The following is a 17,601-nucleotide window of genomic DNA, read 5'->3' on the forward strand; positions in this document are numbered from 1 at the left end:
TTGTAATTTTTTGTGCAAGTCGTGTCCGCCACTTCGAGTAGACTAGCTCATCAACTAGAATTTTGATATTTGGCACAGGCAACCTTTGAAGATCTTTAAAAGTGTTCGCTGAAACACTTTGTATATGCACATATGTACTGATGTCATTCACAGAACATCATATTCAAGTGCTGTTACAATATATTCTGTTTGTACATCTGGCGTTCTACTGAGTGCCGTATCCTGCGACATTATTCACGCTTTTTTAGGGGCATTTTTTTTTCTTTGCTGAGTGACAAAGAGCAACCGGTGCCGTCTACTAACCATATCAATAAACAAAGGCACAAGCACAGCACAAAATGACAGGTAACTTGCGTAGTCTAGGCAGGGACTGGACGTCACTCTGGGGCGCCTAAACCTTCCTCCCTTCCCCCACCCTCCCCCACCTTCGTTTTTTTTTCGCATTCGCTGCTTCGAAAAGCTTCGACAACGCGCACCGGCATCGTACGAAACTTGATGAACGTCTGGCACACAGGAAACGCTCACATACCCGCCATCAACGTGATACCCCGCCAGACGCATGCTTTAGAGTGCTTCGTGGAGTGTTAACCAGTTTGCCGCCACGTAGCAAACTTGATATTTGCTGTTATCGACCGATGAGTTGCAGGTAATTCACACAACTGCTGATTGGGCAACGAACTGTAATACACGGACTCACACGCACTTTAGGCTTCCATTTGTTCATCTCCTGTCGACAATTTGCGAATTGGACGGGGGTTGCAGTGAATCGTCTGTCGCCTGACTGAGTCAGCTTGAAATCCGAGCTTCAATCTAAACACGCTACACGTACACGGCTAGGGGAGATCCGAGACCCCCACGTGCGCAAAGCGCGGTGATTGCGCAATTCTCGTATTCCACAAAGCCATTCTTCACTGCGGCCGATTGAGTGTCTTTGTTGCACTTTTTTTCTTCTTCTCTCTTGCCCAGCACAGGCATCACTCGCTTTACGGGAAAGGAGAGTTGTTTTGCGCGGTTTGTGCGCCAGTAGGCGGGACAGAGAGATTGGCTGCACGACTTGCATTCCCTGGACGCCGTACGCTAAGCGAGCTTCACAATTCAAGCTGGACAGTAGCCCGCTGACGAGCCTCTAAAGTTTAATAGCGCCGCGTGGGCCGGTGACGCTTGCAAGGCAAAAAAAAGTCGCTAATCGGAGCTTCAATTTTGACTCAGTCAAACAGCTTTATTTGACACCAGTGGCACATCAGGGCGAAATTCCCGCAACCATGAACATCCTCAAGTTGTGCGCGCACCCAACGTACCTTCTGTGTCTGCTGAATTGCACCGTCGTTTTCAGGAGCGCCATCGAAGGCACCAACGTAAAAAAATTGGCCAGTCCTTGTTCGGCGAGCGAGTTCGAGTGCGTCGGAAGCGGCGTCTGCATCCCAGCAGCGCGGCTTTGCGACGGCGTGATGGACTGCGGCGACGGCTCCGACGAGGAGAACTGCGCGGCGGCTCGAAAGTGCTCGGCCACGCAGTTCCAGTGCACCAATCGGCAATGCATCTCGAGCTGGCGGCGTTGCGACGGCCAGTACGACTGCGACGACCACTCGGACGAAACCGCGCCCTTCTGCGGGGCCGAGACGTGTCGGCCGGAGGACTTTCGGTGCAAGGACCACGGCGGTCCGTGCATCCCGTCGGAGTGGCGCTGCGACGGGACCCTGGACTGCGCCGACGGCTCGGACGAGTCAATGTGTCCGCGCAGGGCCTGCTCTTCGAGGGAATTTCAATGCGCCAACGGCCACTGCATCAGGAGGGCGTTGCTGTGCAACGGCCGTCTGGACTGTGCAGACGCGTCGGACGAAGACACGTCAACCACGTGCGTTCCCGCCGGCTGTCGCGAGGACGAGTTCGCATGCGGTCCCGCCGGTGGTGGATGCGTCCCCCCGACGTTCAAGTGCGACGGTTACGAAGACTGCTCGGACGGGTCGGACGAGAAGGACTGCCCGGTCATCTGACCCACGGGAGAACGCTTACTGCGAAGACGGCGAGCGCTCGACGCCCTGGTCGCATTGCGACGGCTTCGCGGACTGCGACGGCCGATCCGACCAGAGGAACTGCAAAGGCTCGTCCGAAGAGGTCGCGTGCAAGAGCAGCGAGTGCGTACCGAAAGGATCGCTCTGTGACGGTCACCTTGACAGCGAAGACGGCTGCGACGAGCACCGGACTGTCTGCGCGCTGAAGGCGGGTGCTTTAAGAGGAAGACCTGCGCACTATCCGTGACACTTTGTACGCTGTTCAGAGCATAGGTTACCGGTACTACACGAGTGTATAATTCCCGACGGCACGAAAACTAGCCATTCGTCGCTGCGTTATTCGTTGTAAGTTTCCACGCGTGTCCCATATGAAAGCGAGCGGAACCAACATGTACAGCTGTGCATATCGACAACAATGTTTTGTAGACCATGGTCGTCAATTCTTTTTTTTCTTATTCAGATATGTTCGCTGACAGGCGTTGCGACACATCGTTGCAGTACCCGAGAAAGTTGCCGGTATAAAATGTTTAATACTAAACTTAACAGTTCGTTTCGTCAGAATATTCTTTACATTTGTTCGCGCAATATGTATGAAATAGAGTGCTTAAAGATGTCTTGCCGTCTCAAGAATTGCAGAAGCTAGAAATGTTCTTATGCGCCACGTGGAAATAATTGTTGGACGTGCATGCGGAACAGTTAAATCGCCACAAGTCCCTGCAGCTAAGGACGTGTCCTAATTTTCGTAACAATGGTTCAGAGCAGTCCCGTAGCTAATAAACAAATGTGTTTAATAGTCTAAATGTTTGTATGGCACAAGGACCTTCGGAACCTTACCTACTTATCGACGATTGAGCACGTGGCGCGGAACATGAGTAGGTGAAAATGAAAGACTGCTCTGCTTCATTACGTGCGAATAAATATGGGTTGCTTAGAATACGGCGTGTTCTTGAGGCTACTTTCTTCTGTGAGTGTCATAGTTTACCCTTAACATTTACTTCACTTACGGTTCCCTCAGAGTCAATCGCATCACACAGAAGAGTGGAAAATAAAGTCCAAGGTAAAACATGCACAGGAAAGAGCATCAGGATCACAACAAAGCACTACTATTATACATTTGCGAATCCGATCAAAGTTCATTCGTGGTTCGTTCTAAGCAGAAAAAGTTCGAACGACGCTTATGAACACATGACGAACATATGAAAGCCCTCAGAATAAAACAGCGGGGAAAGTTTCTTGAAAACCTTGTGTAAATAAGTAACTCGACCGAAACTTATTTTTGTTAAAAAGCTGTACACCGCAGGGGCGGAGCACGTAAATCGGGCCATCTTTGAAATTATATCAAGAATTTACAATCTGTCACAAAGGAAATGACTTTCGGGGCAACTTATAATTGCAGGATTCGAAGTCAGTCACTATACTGAAAGCAGGTGCTTTTGCTGGAAACTTGATTCCTGGCACGCCAAACGAAGAAAACACGTTATTCACCTGACAATACAACAAAGCTACAGAGAAAACCCACACGGGTTGACCGGAAAGCTTGTCCTGGTCTGGGGATTGAACCGAGGATCAACGTCTTTCCTGGGCGGTCGCTTTAACACGTGCAGCTGTCAGGTGAGTGACCTTTTCTTAATTTTTCTTTCCTTTCGGTGTAACTTTCTCAACTTTGCGAATTTGAGCAGAGGTAAATTGCCGTGATAAATTAAATGAAATTGTGAGTCCTAACAATCCGAAATTGCACAGACATTTAAGAGCGACGCCGCAGTCAAGGCTGCAGATTATTTTGGCCGCTTGGAACGGCCATGTCCCGACTAGTGCCTTGTGCAAACACCTCACCACCATCAATCGCGGGCGCACAGTGGAGCTGTTTCTTTTTTTTTTCTGCTACGCAAGCACGGTCCACTACAAAGCAAATTATAACTCGCCGTGCTTAGATAAGACGTCACAGGGTGGCGTCATACTGCAGCGCTGATGGTGGCGTCGACGACCCCCGGTGTTACGGCATTCCATTAACTGCGACGAGCTTACGGGCAAGTTAAAAACTCTCTAACGGATAACACGCGTAGCAACGAGCTAGAGAGAGAGAGAAAGAGGAAAGGGGAAAAGCAGGGAGGTTAACCAGAGGGGAATATCCGGTTTGCTACCCTACGCTGGGGAAAGAGGGGAGGGGGAGGTAAACTGATATCAAAGTAGAGGTAAACAAAGAAACGCGACAAGCTAAATCTCTCTAGTACACTATAGCACGGGTGGCGAAACAGGCTCGCGAGCCTCATGCGGGTCCAAGTGAGGCTCTCGACTCTCTCGCATCTCTACAGCCGCCCCCCCCCCCCCATCATGTTTCCGACGGTAAAGACTAGATTCCATTTCTTCTAGAAGAACTTCGAAGAAACAGAGAGAGAAATACAAAGGAAAGACCGGGAGGTTGACCAGACATTATCTCCGGTTGGCTACCTTGTGCCGGGGGAGGGGAAACGGATGCCATAGAAGTCAGAAAGTGGGCTATTGCCCCTTCCGATAATTAAAGAGTACGCATTTGAGAATCCTACTCCAAGCCACAAACCTTCTAGAAAGGTGCAGTCATGTCGTGGAAGCTCGGATGGAATACGAAGCTCTAAATTAGGGTCCAGGGTGTAAAGGCGTGCACTTGTGAAATCGGATTTGTTCCATTGAACCAACGTTAGGTTACACACAAGCTCGGAAAGTTTTTTTTCGCTTCGTCGGCTCTCGAAAGAGGAACGTCAACGCTGTTGACGCCGCCATGTGCAGCTCAGGCAGCTGCGTCCGCTTAATCATTGAGACGTATGCCACAGCGACTAAGCAACCACTGATACAGCATGTCGTGTCCGTCGTAAACTGCTCTATGGTGGACTAGCCTGATCTCTGCCACGAGCTGCTCATGTGATCCACGCCGCAGTGTTGAGAGTAAACTCTGGAGGGCTGCCGTGGAATCACAGATGATTGACCATGCACGGGGTGGTTGCTCCTGAATGAAATGAAGAACCGCACGGAGGGCTACCAGTTCAGCAGCTATCGTTGATGGCACATGTGACTTTTTTAACCTCTATTTTGATGGACCATGCTGGTACCACCAGCAAGAGGAACTCCAAGAGAGAGAGAGAGCATATCACAAATGAAAGGCAGGGAGGTTAACCAGGACTGAGCCCGGTTGGCTACCCTACACTGGGGAAAGAGAAGAGGGGAGTGAAAGAATCAAAGAAGAAGAGAAAGTGCACTGGGGATATCGATCGGTCACTCCAAGGTGCTTGCTCCACGAATGGCAAAAGCTCAATGCAGAAGCACAATGAGCAATCGCTGCATGAGGGTCATTCACTGCGACCACCAACTGTCTTAGCAGGGGTGGCCTGTCCGGCCACGTCTGCGCCACAGCTCTGTCTCCCATTGTGAAAGTGCTCGAACTGCCATTCCAGTTCAGGACACACTACGCCCGGTGCGTATAAACCTCAACAGACACGCACGCTGTTGCCGCTCGAGGGGGGCGGCCTCTTTGGTGCCGAGAGCGAAATTCGTCGGAGCTCCCGGCCCGGCGTGCCCGGTTGAACGCCCGGTGCTCGGGGGCCGTTGTAGTTTACGCGCACGCACGCGTAGTCACGGGGCTGTGACGACCACCGCTGTGCCGAAGCGACGGGGAGGGTGCGCCTGTCACACCACGCTCCGGGTGCGCCGGATTTCCTTCACAATGGGACGGAACTGGGGTTCAAGGCTGGCTGTGTCGCGCGAACGACTCGTTCAAGGCCACGCGGGACTCTGAACGGTCACGGAGAAGTGAACCTTAGAGCGAATAAGGAAAGCCACGGCAAAACCGCACGGCGGCACAACCTTTTGATAGAGTTGCTCTCTCGCGATAGATATCCTGCTTGCTTCTTATTTGAATTGACGGACATAACAGCGCTAACGCATGCAGTCACAAAGGAACAAGGACGAGGCACAAGCGCTGACTGTTAGCAAAATTTTATTGACGGAAGGCGGACACCTTATATAAGGCGAAAGGCGGTCTTCCGTCAATAGAATTTAGCTGACAGTCAGCGCTAGTGTCTCGTCCTTGTTCCTTTGTGGTTGCATGCCTTGGCGCTGTTCGTCAATTCAAGTATGCCCCAACTCGTCCAGAAAGAAGTGTTGGTGAAATGGTTTCTTATTGTTGTGTCATTTATGACTGGAGTAGTACATGCGGTGTTGAAAACTATCGATAGTGTGGGTGCGGCGCAGGACCACAGAGAGCTAAGCTACGGAGAGTGAAGCCGAAGATTGAGAAGTGAGACGATAAAAGTGCTCGTCATTCAATGCCAGACTACTGCGGCGATTCTATACCAATGTTATTCCTTTTCGCGCTTCCCCAGTGATATCCGAGTGGTGCATCGTCTACGTCATAACAGCGATCGGCTGATCGCGAGCTCTGGACGACAAACGAGGGATTCAATCAACCTAAAGGAATCCTTACATTATATCGGCCCAGGTGATAACGACCACTTGCATGAAGCCTACCATGCGGGGGTAGCGCTCAACGCATCAGACAGGTGGGAGGAGACCCCGTACTTCACACACCCGTTTAAACGCTCCGCTACATATACCATTAGTCCTATGTGTCCTGCGCGACTACTCGCGTGGCATGTTTTCTTTCTTTCTCTCTCTCTCTCTTGCGGGCTTTCTTTCAGGCGTGAAAAAAAAATCGTTTATGTAGCGTGTATTGAGCAACGGAAGGCAGGATCAGAAATTTTGCAGGATTGTCTACCATTTCCTCATTAGCACATTTGCTCTGAATATAACATTTGAAAAGTTGAATAATTAACAACAACTAATTATATGACCAGGCAGAACACCAAATATTGTCTGACTTGCTCCAAGCAACGGCCCACAGCATTACCTTAGTTCGTCTCCGCTGCATGGCGCATGCATATTTCTAAAGTTTTGCAGATGTTACGTGATACACGTGGTATACTGCTGCAGCATTAGACGATCTACGCAGCCTGCGTGTAGACGGCAACAAAGCCAGCGCCCCTTAAATAACTCCGGTATGAAGTCGTCTAGACGTTATCGGCACTAAACTTCGCTAACAACATTGCGAAGTACTAAAAACATCTACCTACTTTCACAGTCTACCATGCAGCGTCATCCTACGCACGCTTCCCCGGGCCGGAGGGTGGCCCCTCAAACACATCCTGCTGTTTAACGGCATTCGTTCACGCTACCGGAGGCAATTACAGAAACGACCCGAACTGACAGCGCGGTACGTCGAAATGCTCCATCAATAACCAGCTGCCACGAATACGTCAACGCAAGGGCCAATGCCTTACTCAGTCCGAGGAATCGAGGCGGCAGGAGTCGGGCCCCGCAACGCGGGAGAAAACTATCGCCCGCCGCTGTTTGGGTTCTCACGCCTGAGCGCGTTCTGGGAATAAGCCGGCCATCCGGAGAGTGCCTCGATGCGCACCGACGACCTTGGGAGCGATTCATCGCATTCGAATCAAGCCATGGCGTGTTTTTCAAGCAGACGTAACCAGAAGGGTTCAAGGATCTCGTCGTCTGTCATGAAGCTGGGGCGCAGACGCGAGCCGTCTGCTGCGCGACGTAACAGGCGATGTCTGCATACGCGTCTGTCAAGTTCAAGCGCACCTGTATCAAGTTTGCGAAAAGCTGCTACAGCAAGTGGTGTGCTGAGCGGTGATTCGTCGCAAGAAGGAGCTTTTGTGGCTATTTGTGGCGATTGCTATTGCATCTCTCACAAGGGCTTACGTGAACAAAGAGTTCTCTTACCTTGTTCAGCCACCCGATAACGCTGTCCGGCTCCACAAAACATCACATATATACCTGCGTAGTCGCCCTAAGCGTGCATGAAACTTACAAAGCTTATAAAGTTATTCTTGGCTGGAGCCACGTGGTCACTGAGAAAACAACGCCCCTATTCCAATCGATTTCCTCAGAAGAAATCCTACGCTCAACGAAGGGAAAGAAGGAATTCAAAGAAGAGAGAGAGTAAGCGAAGTCGCGGTAAATGCGTGTGCGTGCGCAGACAAGTTCCACGTGGTTAATGGCGTACACATGAAAGCCATCATCAAGAAGCACTCGAGTAACTGCCTGTCACTGCCTTGTGGGTCGACAAGCGACGCGCATTGTGTCCTAGTAGCAGCCGGACAGGGGTTGATCGTCCAATCGTTGCAATGCGTGTATGAGGTTTCGTTGGAATGTCGCAGTCAGACGCGATCCTTGGTGTGCACAGGGCTCAGCGATTGAAATGCGACAACCAGTAGCTTGTGACTGCCGGCGCATCTTGTGCAGCCTGCATGCGCGGGAGACACCGAACTGATTAGCTTTTTTTTGTTTTTTTTGTATCACGTAAATTCGAGAGCCTTTCTGATGCATTGTGACTGCGTTCAGGCCCACCAGTTCTTACCCAGTGCTTCACCGGTGGCGCAAAAAGCGTCTGCCACCGTGCGACCCGGGTATCGCGTTCCAATCGCTGAGCACTGTACAACCTTCCCGAGATTCCATGAGCATCCTACGTCTGCACGGCTCCTCTAACGCATTTATCAAGCCATTCCTGCCTTTTGCAGTTGAAGAATGGAATTCATTACCAGACTATATTGTAATAGAACGTGATCCATGTAAGTTCCGGCAGTTGCTGACATCCTATTTGAAAACATGATGTGAAAATTATTGCCTGCTTCTGTTTGCCTCTGTTTACATTACTGTTGCTACTTTTATAGTTGTTAATGCTTATTTAAAGGGTTTTTGTACTTTTTCTTCTGTATATATCCTTCTGATCACTGATTGTGACTATGTTTGACAGTGACCTACGTTGTTGTGTTGAATGTACCACCCCCCCCCCCCCCTTATGTAATGCCCCTTCCAGGGGTCTTTAAGGACCAATAAATGATGATGATGACTTGGGTTTTTGAAAACAGTCGGAGAGTAGTGAATTCCTCTTGGGGTAAGTGGGGGAAGGAAGGGGTGGCAAGAGCTACTGGTAGTATGAGGCTGGAAGATTGACGAGGCGAAGCACCGGAGGCGAAAAAAAAAAGAAAGAATCCATCTGATTTAGTCGTTCACTGCAGCTGCTGCGATTGTATACGCCAATTGAATATAGAGAAATACTTGATCGACACCACGACCGGGACATGTGTGTGATCTCGGAAGCTTTCCACACTCTAAAACAATATTACACCCAGCGGGTTGTACCTTGCCACGCGGCAATAAACGTTATCTTTCTTGTCCGCATTTCATTTCTTTAACGCTGCGAGCCCGGTACTTCCCAGTCACGAACAGTTGTTCTTAATGTGCTTCACAGAACATCGTACCAGTGAAGCACAATAAGAACAACAGTTTTACTGACGGTCGTATGGGTGTGGTTTATACAATTCTCCTTAGCTGTAGGGCAAACGGGACGGTGTATCAATCAGAGGCTAATGGAACATAAAAGGTCGTTACCCGTGGATCGCCTTCTAATCTTTCCATACATTGCCTAGATTGTAACTGCACGCCAGAGTTAGATGAATGCGCGATATTGTGCAGACATAAGAATGAAGATAGGCGTCTTATGGTAGAGGCATGGCATATCTATAATGGGGGAAGCGCATGCGTGAGTCAGCCTTCCATTACTTTACATAAGGAATAGATTAAGTGTCTTAACAGTTATCTCTCATGTAGACCGGCACATGTGCCCGACTGACACGTGGTGATACAAATCCTGAGCTTGCCCAGATTTGTTTTGTGTCTTCTTTCTTTTTTCGCCTCAGTGCTCCCTTCAGTTGATAGTCGGCGTTCGTGTTTTCCACTTCTCTACTCTTGTGTCCTGTCTGCACGCCTCACCTCTTCTTTGCATTATGAATTCCTACCAACTAGCCCAGCTTTCTGTCGTTCTAAGTCCCAATTCCAATTCCCTGTTCCCAATTCCCTGTTCCACTCCCTGTGCCCAATTCGATTTTAACAAATACGTCGTGCGCAATGTCATTAATGAACTGAATAAATAAAAGCAGTACAAGCACCAATCATTGAGGGACACCAGAATGCACGAAAACATTCTCGGTACATTGTTGCCCAAATAAAACAAAGTGCTGCCGGTTGGTTAGGTAGGCTGTAGTCCAACTTGTTAAGTGTCAGTTTTGAAGCATCTTAAAGGTTAAAGCCATGAAGGTTAAATATTTATGCGATACTTTATCAAATGCCTTCGAAAAAATCCCTGAATATCGTATCTGTTAGGACACCATTGTTTATTCCTAATGAAAGGCCATGGATTATTTAAACTAGTTGTTTACATGTAGACCAGCCCTTCCCAAGTACATGCTGAGGCTCGGACAATGCCTTACGAGTAGGAAAATAATTCGAGCTATATGCCCAAGCTTTTACAAACTGTTGAAGTTAGGGATATTGGTCTGCAATTATTAATTGGGTCCTTCTTTCCTTTCTAGTGAAGTGGTTTTACTCTGGCTACTCCCCAGTCAATCGGCACTTGCCCTTCTTGCCATGATTTTGAAAACAAAACGTGTAAATATTTAACGACTCATTGAACATGTCTCTTGAGTAACGCGTTCGAGATTTGATGAGGGCCACAGGATTTTGTTATGTCAAATTTTAAAAGCACGTTCAATATCCCCTGCTCGACCCATCGTGGTTTCTCAGTGGCTATGGTGTTGGACTGCTGAGCACGAGGTCGCGGGATCGAATCCCAGCCACGGCGGCCGCATTTCGATGGGGGCGAAATTGCGAAAACACCTATGTACTTAGATTTAGGTGCACTTTAAAGAACCCCAGGTAGTCGAAATTTCCGGAGTCCCCCACTACGTAAAACCCCCAAATCTAGTCTAAAATCCCCTGCTCACTTACAACGACATCAGGTGTCGGTGGTAAGGCTGACACGAAATTCGGCAGCACATCATTGTCGCTGATAAGAGGTACGAAAACAAATGTTGATTGAAAGCATTAACTATCTTTGTACCATCAAATATCTGAGTCCTGTCAACAACAAAAACAGCAAAATCCATTGAAGTCGGCGAAATCGCTCGCGAAGAGATAGAGAGAAAATGATAAATGAAAGGTACGGAGGTTAACCATGCAGGACTGAGCCCGGTTGGCTACCCTACACTGGGGAAAGGGAAAGGGGGACGGAAAGATTAAAAATTTATGTGGGCCACTAGTGATGAAACCAGACATTAAAACTCCGAAATAGCTTTCTTTACCAAGTACGACGTCACCTTTTAGTTTTAAATTCAAACGAACAATATTTTTTTGTCATAGGCTTAAAGGGTAATCAACGAATTTGCCGTTTTAAGTGCGTGAATTTTGGTCAAATTTATTTGAAGGTTATTTGCAAGGCCCCTAAAATTAAATGATCTTGACGGCCTTCGACGGCAAGCTTGCAGCTATGCAGAGCAGTGACCTAGCCGCAATGTACCTTGATACGAGGGAACGTTTTCGACATTTAAAAGGAGCGTTACGGTCCCTGGCTTGCACAAATTGTGCGATATAGTAGTTGGAGCTGTCGTTTCTCACATTAGTTATCGCTTCAGCTTTTCTCTCCGGTCCGCCGCACAACAATACAAGCACAAAGAGAACCCTGAAACAGGAAGATAACAGATTGAGACGAGAGGTAACTCCCTTGCTTTTGTACACCTAATTTGACCACCCGATTCATGGACAATCCCGACTGGGGGTGTGTGCCACAGCCACTCACAACAACAACAACACGTGCACCGGCAGCCACGCCGCTTTAGGATTCATCTTATGTCCGAAGAATCGCCCACAGTGCTTCGATAAGCAAGAGATTGGTATCGTGGTGTCTTTCGGCCCACGCGCCGACTCAACGTGGATAGGTAAGTAGCGATTAGCGATCACAGGCCTCCTGTACTTTCCCTGCTTCACTTCATTCTCCGTGCCTTGCTCGACCAAGCGGGCGCGGTAACCTAGTTAGCGGTTCGGCCGTACCGACAATGCGTCCGCACCACGCCCAACTATATGCACGCTATCGCGTTCATCGCACGATCAGCCTGTACACGCCGCAATGGTCGACAATTGCTGTTTCCCACAGCACCAGGTGCTCAACGTTGTGTCAACTATTGGTCGGAGACTGACAGCGTACCTGAATAGGCGACGTTGAAAACGTATGACGTATTGACGTCATACGTATGACGTCAATACGTATGACGTCATACGTAAGACGTCCGCGAATGCTTCCAGCGCATGCAGTCGGCAAAGGTATGGCCTTTCAGAAGGGCCTATGTTAAGCAGAGCGAGCCGTCGTGGAGGCGTGGATTTGGACACCATCTATAGGTTCCATATTTAACGCTATGGGTCATCGTTCTCTGAACAGAATGTGTAAACGTAAAGAAAGAAAAGAAGCACGTAGTACGGACGCGACGCCTAAGGTGTCAAGCACGAACTTAGCATAGCCGGTGCCCAAATACGCGCCCGAAAGGTGGTTCTCTCTGGCTAACAGAAGCAGATCTCAAAGGCTATGCCTTTGCTAATTGCAGGCGCAGGAAGTGATTGCGGAGCATGAAATACGGCATCGACGCCATGTTCTGGACACCACCTGTTCTAGACATCGTCTATCGATCGTTTGTATACATAGCATAAAGTTTAGTACAATTCAATCTAGTGTGGAACGTCTGTCACTGTCTCAACAAAGTTTAGTGCAATTCAATCTAGTGTGGAACGTCTGTCACTGTGTATGTCAGTTTTCAAACGGGAGCTGTGCACAATAATTCATACGGGAATATGGGTGGCTCAACTTCAGTTGAACGTGGCTTGGCCAGAAATGCAATCAAGCAAGCGAAGTTTCATCAGAATTAAATTCCCATGAAAGTCGCGGTTCACTTGTATGTATTTTATTAACCTTGCCTCGCACATACGACACCACAAGTCAGAAAAGAAAACACAAGCATACGATTGAAACCGGCGCATACTGACTACTTAAACGGGCTTTCCTTTGTTCCATACACTTTTTTTTTTTGAGAGGTGGGGCGTTTTGACCGTTTATTTCTCGGACGAATAGCAAACCACAGTTTGAACGAAGGTATAGTGGATAGCTCTAGATTATATTTCTCTTTTGCCCGTGGTTGTTTGATGTATTCTTAAACACAGTACCTGGATTCATGCTCCTACATAGAGCGCCCCATCAGATTGCTTACCGCAAGAGATCTTCCTCATGCAGGAGCCGCACACGAATACGAAACTATGCTTTATTTGTTTGGTTTTTTTTCTGCGCTCACTGTGAAACAAGAGAGGGCATTGTGCACAACCAGCTGCGCTGTTCGCGCTTCCAAATAAAGACCTCGGCACACGGGACAGTCTCCGAAGAGAAAACAACCCGAACAGCACCAGTGCTATGTCAACTCAAAAGTACCAGTTCCTGTCTCACGTGACAGCACCTGATTATAGCCGGTCGAGTGAACGGAAACAGAAGCCCGAGCACCCTTTTTGTGCTTCTTAAACAAAAGCGAAGCGTGGAGCAGACTGTTGACCTCTCACAAAGGGAAGGCCCTCACTTCGAGCGAAGGTGGCCTTGACTGCCGGCCACGTCATACTCGAAAACGTCGCCTACATTCTCTGTTCCCCCGTTCGTGGCTTCGCGCATGCGTGCTCTCGGCCGGCCGAACTGTTTATGATGCAAGCCTTTCATCGTGAGTGGCACGTAGGTACGTGAGAACCGTGCTTTCAAAACGTTTCCCCCTCACCCTTTCCTCCTCTCCGTCGCCGAACGGCCACGGACAATGCAACAGCGGGGACAACAGGGCCATTTTTGCACGGGATGCAGACGACAACGAAACAGCTCGCGGCGCAGACGGACAATAAACCGACCGCGCGGTTGTTGCAGACGGCGGTTCCGGAAGCAGAAGACCCGCAGGCGACAGAGTTCAAGTTCATTACTACGCTACTGTTTCAACGTGCGCGCTTGCATACAGAAGGGACGTGGCGACTTCCCAAAGAAACGTCCTGCTTCTTTTCTTGAACGCCGTAGCCGTTATGCATTCCAAGCGGCCGATGATCACGTTCCGTTTGCATTTTGTTCTTTTTCTTCGAGTTTGCCCAGAGGCTGTTTCGCCTTTTCCCACGCCCGCGCACTGGACATATGTGAACGGTCATGATAGCGCGTTGCATCTTTCAAAATGGCACCTGTGCAGACCGGGGCCTGGCTGTTATACTGGCAAAACCGCGCCCTTACTTCACGCGTTGTAGGAGTACAATGACACGTTGAGCGTCCTCCTTGTGTTGTTCGCTTCTGTTGAGTATTCCACATCACAGTGAACCGCAGACATTTTATTCTCGTAGGCACACAGTCTTAGGCGTTCTTTTATTCTTTTTTTTCTATTATAGCTACAGATATTCATGACGCTTGCACATTCATGGCCGCCTCCTCTTTGATCTCATCGTCACCATGCTTCCCCGTGATAAGAAGTTGGCAGAAGACTCATGTTTTCTTTTTTTGCTGACCTACTCCCGTGCTCAGATAACTGTGTCTAAACTGTCGAGTCGCCATCGTGCCATCGTCGTGCCATCGGCATTGCCGTTCTCGACAAAGGGGCCAACAACGAAGAGAAAACGAGAAATTCAAGAAGTTCAAAACGGCAGATCCAATGCATTGTGGCAATAGATATTACAAATCAAACACCTTATTTCCACTTGGCTGAAGCATTTTGCTTATCATTGGCTATCCAGCATCATTTAAGGTTGTACAAAGCCTCACCAGATGGAGCAACTGGTTTTCATTAAATAACCAATCGGTGTTTGCGACGACCGGAGCAAGGAGCCGACAAAAGCATCCCCGCGATGGCGATGGTACGGCGACTGATTTGCGGTTAACCGGCAAAGAAACGTTATGATGCAGTGCCGCATGGACCGCACAATTATCCTTGTACAATGTTTAAGCAGTACAGCATTCACGAGCTATGCCGAAATCAGGTGTACATGCAGTGCTAGGCGTGAACACAGCAACGTCACTAAGACGCAGAGGATAAATGATGATCGTCAATAGAAAAATTGAGATGAGAGGTCTACGTACGCATACGTAGGTATGACTCATAGGTAAATTTACAACGTTCAAGCACTCGTATCTACCTCTTGTCACAGTTACACATACCAATCTGGCGTATTGGTTAAGAATCGGCACATTTACACATCGGCGCGCTACCGGGAGCCCAAGGATGTGAATGGGAAAGCGTAAATGTAAAAAAATGAAAGAAAGTTAAAGAAACCGTTTGATATCACGCCCTTTTCTGTTACGAAGTCTGTGCGCCTTATAGATTCCTATAAGTCCGTATCATATGTAAATATTTTGTATAGCAATTTCTTGTATAATTATAAAAGAACACAGGAGGTGCGTTCACTGGTACAAGATCGACATCTTGTGGCACTTCTTTCAACCGCACACATGGAACTTTTCTTTCGCGCTTTTTAAATTGAAAGAAAATAAACATGTCCCTGTTACATACCCTTTTCCTATTACCCTGGGCGCCGCCATGTTTGATCACGTGATGACGTCTCCATTGCTTGCCTCAGCTGCCTCCGTTTAACGGTGGATGTGCATGACGCCGGTGCGGTACAACAAACCACTGTTTCGGCGGATATCGTGGACGGTGACCGGGTGGACGATACGAAGCTTTGGCGGCAGCTTCATAGGGCATGTGAGCGCTTTTGGAGCTCATTAGGTCTTGTCCAAACGGCGCGAGAACGTATTCGGTGTCTTTTACGAAAAGCGAGGCATTCCAAGCTGTCCAAATTTTTCCGTTTCTGAATTAAATCAGGTTAAGTGTCTACTCTCGTCGTTCTCTATTTGCCATTCACTTTGAAGCAGCATCGGCTTCTGATGTTTGTGACTCAGTAACGTTCGTTCGTGTGGTCAGTATCTCGTTGTTTATTTTTCGGTATAATCGATAGGGTGTGCTCAGTTGCGGCACATTTGCTCTTGCCGCGCACAGGGCTCGGAACGTAGATGTTCTGTACTTTGTAGTAGTTCGTAGAATGAACATATCGCTAGTCCCCCGCTCACTCCGCGGACTGTCGCGAAACGTGCAGCTTCGAGAATTCCGTGTGCTATAGTGTGCGGTCCCTTACCCATGCTTCAGCGCGTTAATTCAGTACTGTGCCCACTAAGTTATTCTTCATAAAGGAGTGACAGAGTGGGTTTAATGTTTTAATGATAGTTGGGGTGGATGTGTGTATATGTCGTGCGAGAAACTTACTATGTCAGAAAGCGGTACTATTCCCTTTCTCACTGTGTAACGAGTGGTACTAATTCTTGCCAATGTACAGGGCTTGAAGTCTTTGGAGGTTAGTGGTACAACGCTGGCGGATGAGTGACTTCCTTTTTTTTTTTCCTCGAGGAAAGTCGAAGGGCCGTAACAAAGGCAGTCCTTGTGTAGCAGGGGTCCATGGACTTGGCCACACAGATTGATTCTATTCCTTAACATGTCAGCCACAATTTTCGCAAACTACTGTACACGTCTTCGCTCTGACAACCCACATTTTTCAGCCTGAATGAGGCACACAGTGCGTGAACGATCATCCAGTTGCATTTCCGATAGCTGACCGCACAATATAGCAGGGTAGAATCGGTAGTGATTTGGCAATCGTATGCTTTCGCTTGAGGCAACGTGTGGCGCACCGCCAAGAGCGCCATCTCGAGCCTCTGGAACAAACTGCTGCGCGAAAAGTGTCTATATTCGTGATTGTGCTGTTGGTTGAGCCTTCACACAAGCAAATGAGTAGCACGTACCCTTCATTTGAAACAACATCTTTGTACTCTCGGGTTGAACTAAACATCACAGGGTGTCACCACTAGTGCTGTTAATGACATCAGTGTCTCCGGCATTCCGTAACTTCCAATCCGTGTATGGACAAGCTAAAACTCTCCATGCTATTTCGTTTCATGCAAAGTGGTCTGTGGATGTCGCATTTGGGGAAGTTGAAACAATTTAAAACAAACCGGTCGAATGAGCACATACTCGTCGTACTCTTAAATGATCGATGAAGCAATCGATCTTGAATGATACCGTAGAAAAGATAAGGAAGCAATTTCCTCAATTTGATGGATCGGTGCGGAAAACACATCGATTTAGTCGCAGGCCTCGGGGTCCGTAAGCTAGATTACTGCGAGCGTCACGAAGCCCAAACATGGAGTGAACCGTCCTGCGGAAAAGCGGTGTCGCTGTTGCGATCGTTTTGTATCGTTTTACTGCGGCGAACAGGTTTCGACAAGAACGGGACCTTGACAGTCGACACTACGCGTCTGTAGGCCGCCAGTTTTGACTAGTTTTCGTTTTTTTTACCGCGTGCTAGAAGCAGAACTTGACTCTCGCAGCAGCACCTAAGGCAACGATGAAACAATTTTTACTAAAAAAGAAATCCTGCTGAAGCGGGAAAGGATAAGGGTGGACAAAAATGCGCGGTTACGGTTTGAACAAAAACTGCAACATTTTACAATGGAAACAGGGATGCTATAACCTAAAAGTATTGCAAACTTTTCTATTCCAATTCTGCAATCAGCCCTCGACGATTTGTCAAAAACTTTTTTGGACCATCCCCACTTCACCTGTCTGTCACGCGACGTCACGAAAACCACCCCATCTGATATGACGTGTACACA

General features: G+C 48.4%; 2 protein-coding genes across 9 annotated transcripts in view; one reads left to right on the plus strand and one right to left on the minus strand.

Moving 5' to 3' along the window:
* The window catches only part of LOC139061459 (sortilin-related receptor-like), a 31,336-nt gene extending 28,390 nt beyond the window's left edge, over positions 1–2,946 (plus strand). The window contains exon 2 of the mRNA XM_070541454.1: positions 1,131–2,946. Within this exon, the coding sequence (XP_070397555.1) occupies positions 1,131–1,994 (864 nt within the window). The 3' untranslated portion in view covers positions 1,995–2,946. The remainder of the gene's footprint in view (positions 1–1,130) is intronic.
* Positions 1–17,601, minus strand: part of LOC139060943 (uncharacterized) — a 147,943-nt gene that overhangs the window by 117,782 nt on the left and 12,560 nt on the right. For 3 of the 8 annotated variants that reach the window (XM_070540296.1, XM_070540295.1, XM_070540293.1), the window contains exon 1: positions 7,779–7,967. The exons of 3 other annotated variants lie outside the window; for them this stretch is intronic. The gene's annotated coding sequence lies outside the window, so the exon portion shown is untranslated. Of the gene's footprint in view, positions 1–7,778; positions 8,476–17,601 lie in introns of those variants that run through there. 2 more of the 8 variants (XM_070540290.1, XM_070540292.1) reach the window with 2 other exon arrangements.

This window comes from Dermacentor albipictus, chromosome 6, assembly GCF_038994185.2.
Source record: "Dermacentor albipictus isolate Rhodes 1998 colony chromosome 6, USDA_Dalb.pri_finalv2, whole genome shotgun sequence".
NCBI classification, from domain to species: Eukaryota; Metazoa; Arthropoda; class Arachnida; order Ixodida; family Ixodidae; genus Dermacentor; species Dermacentor albipictus.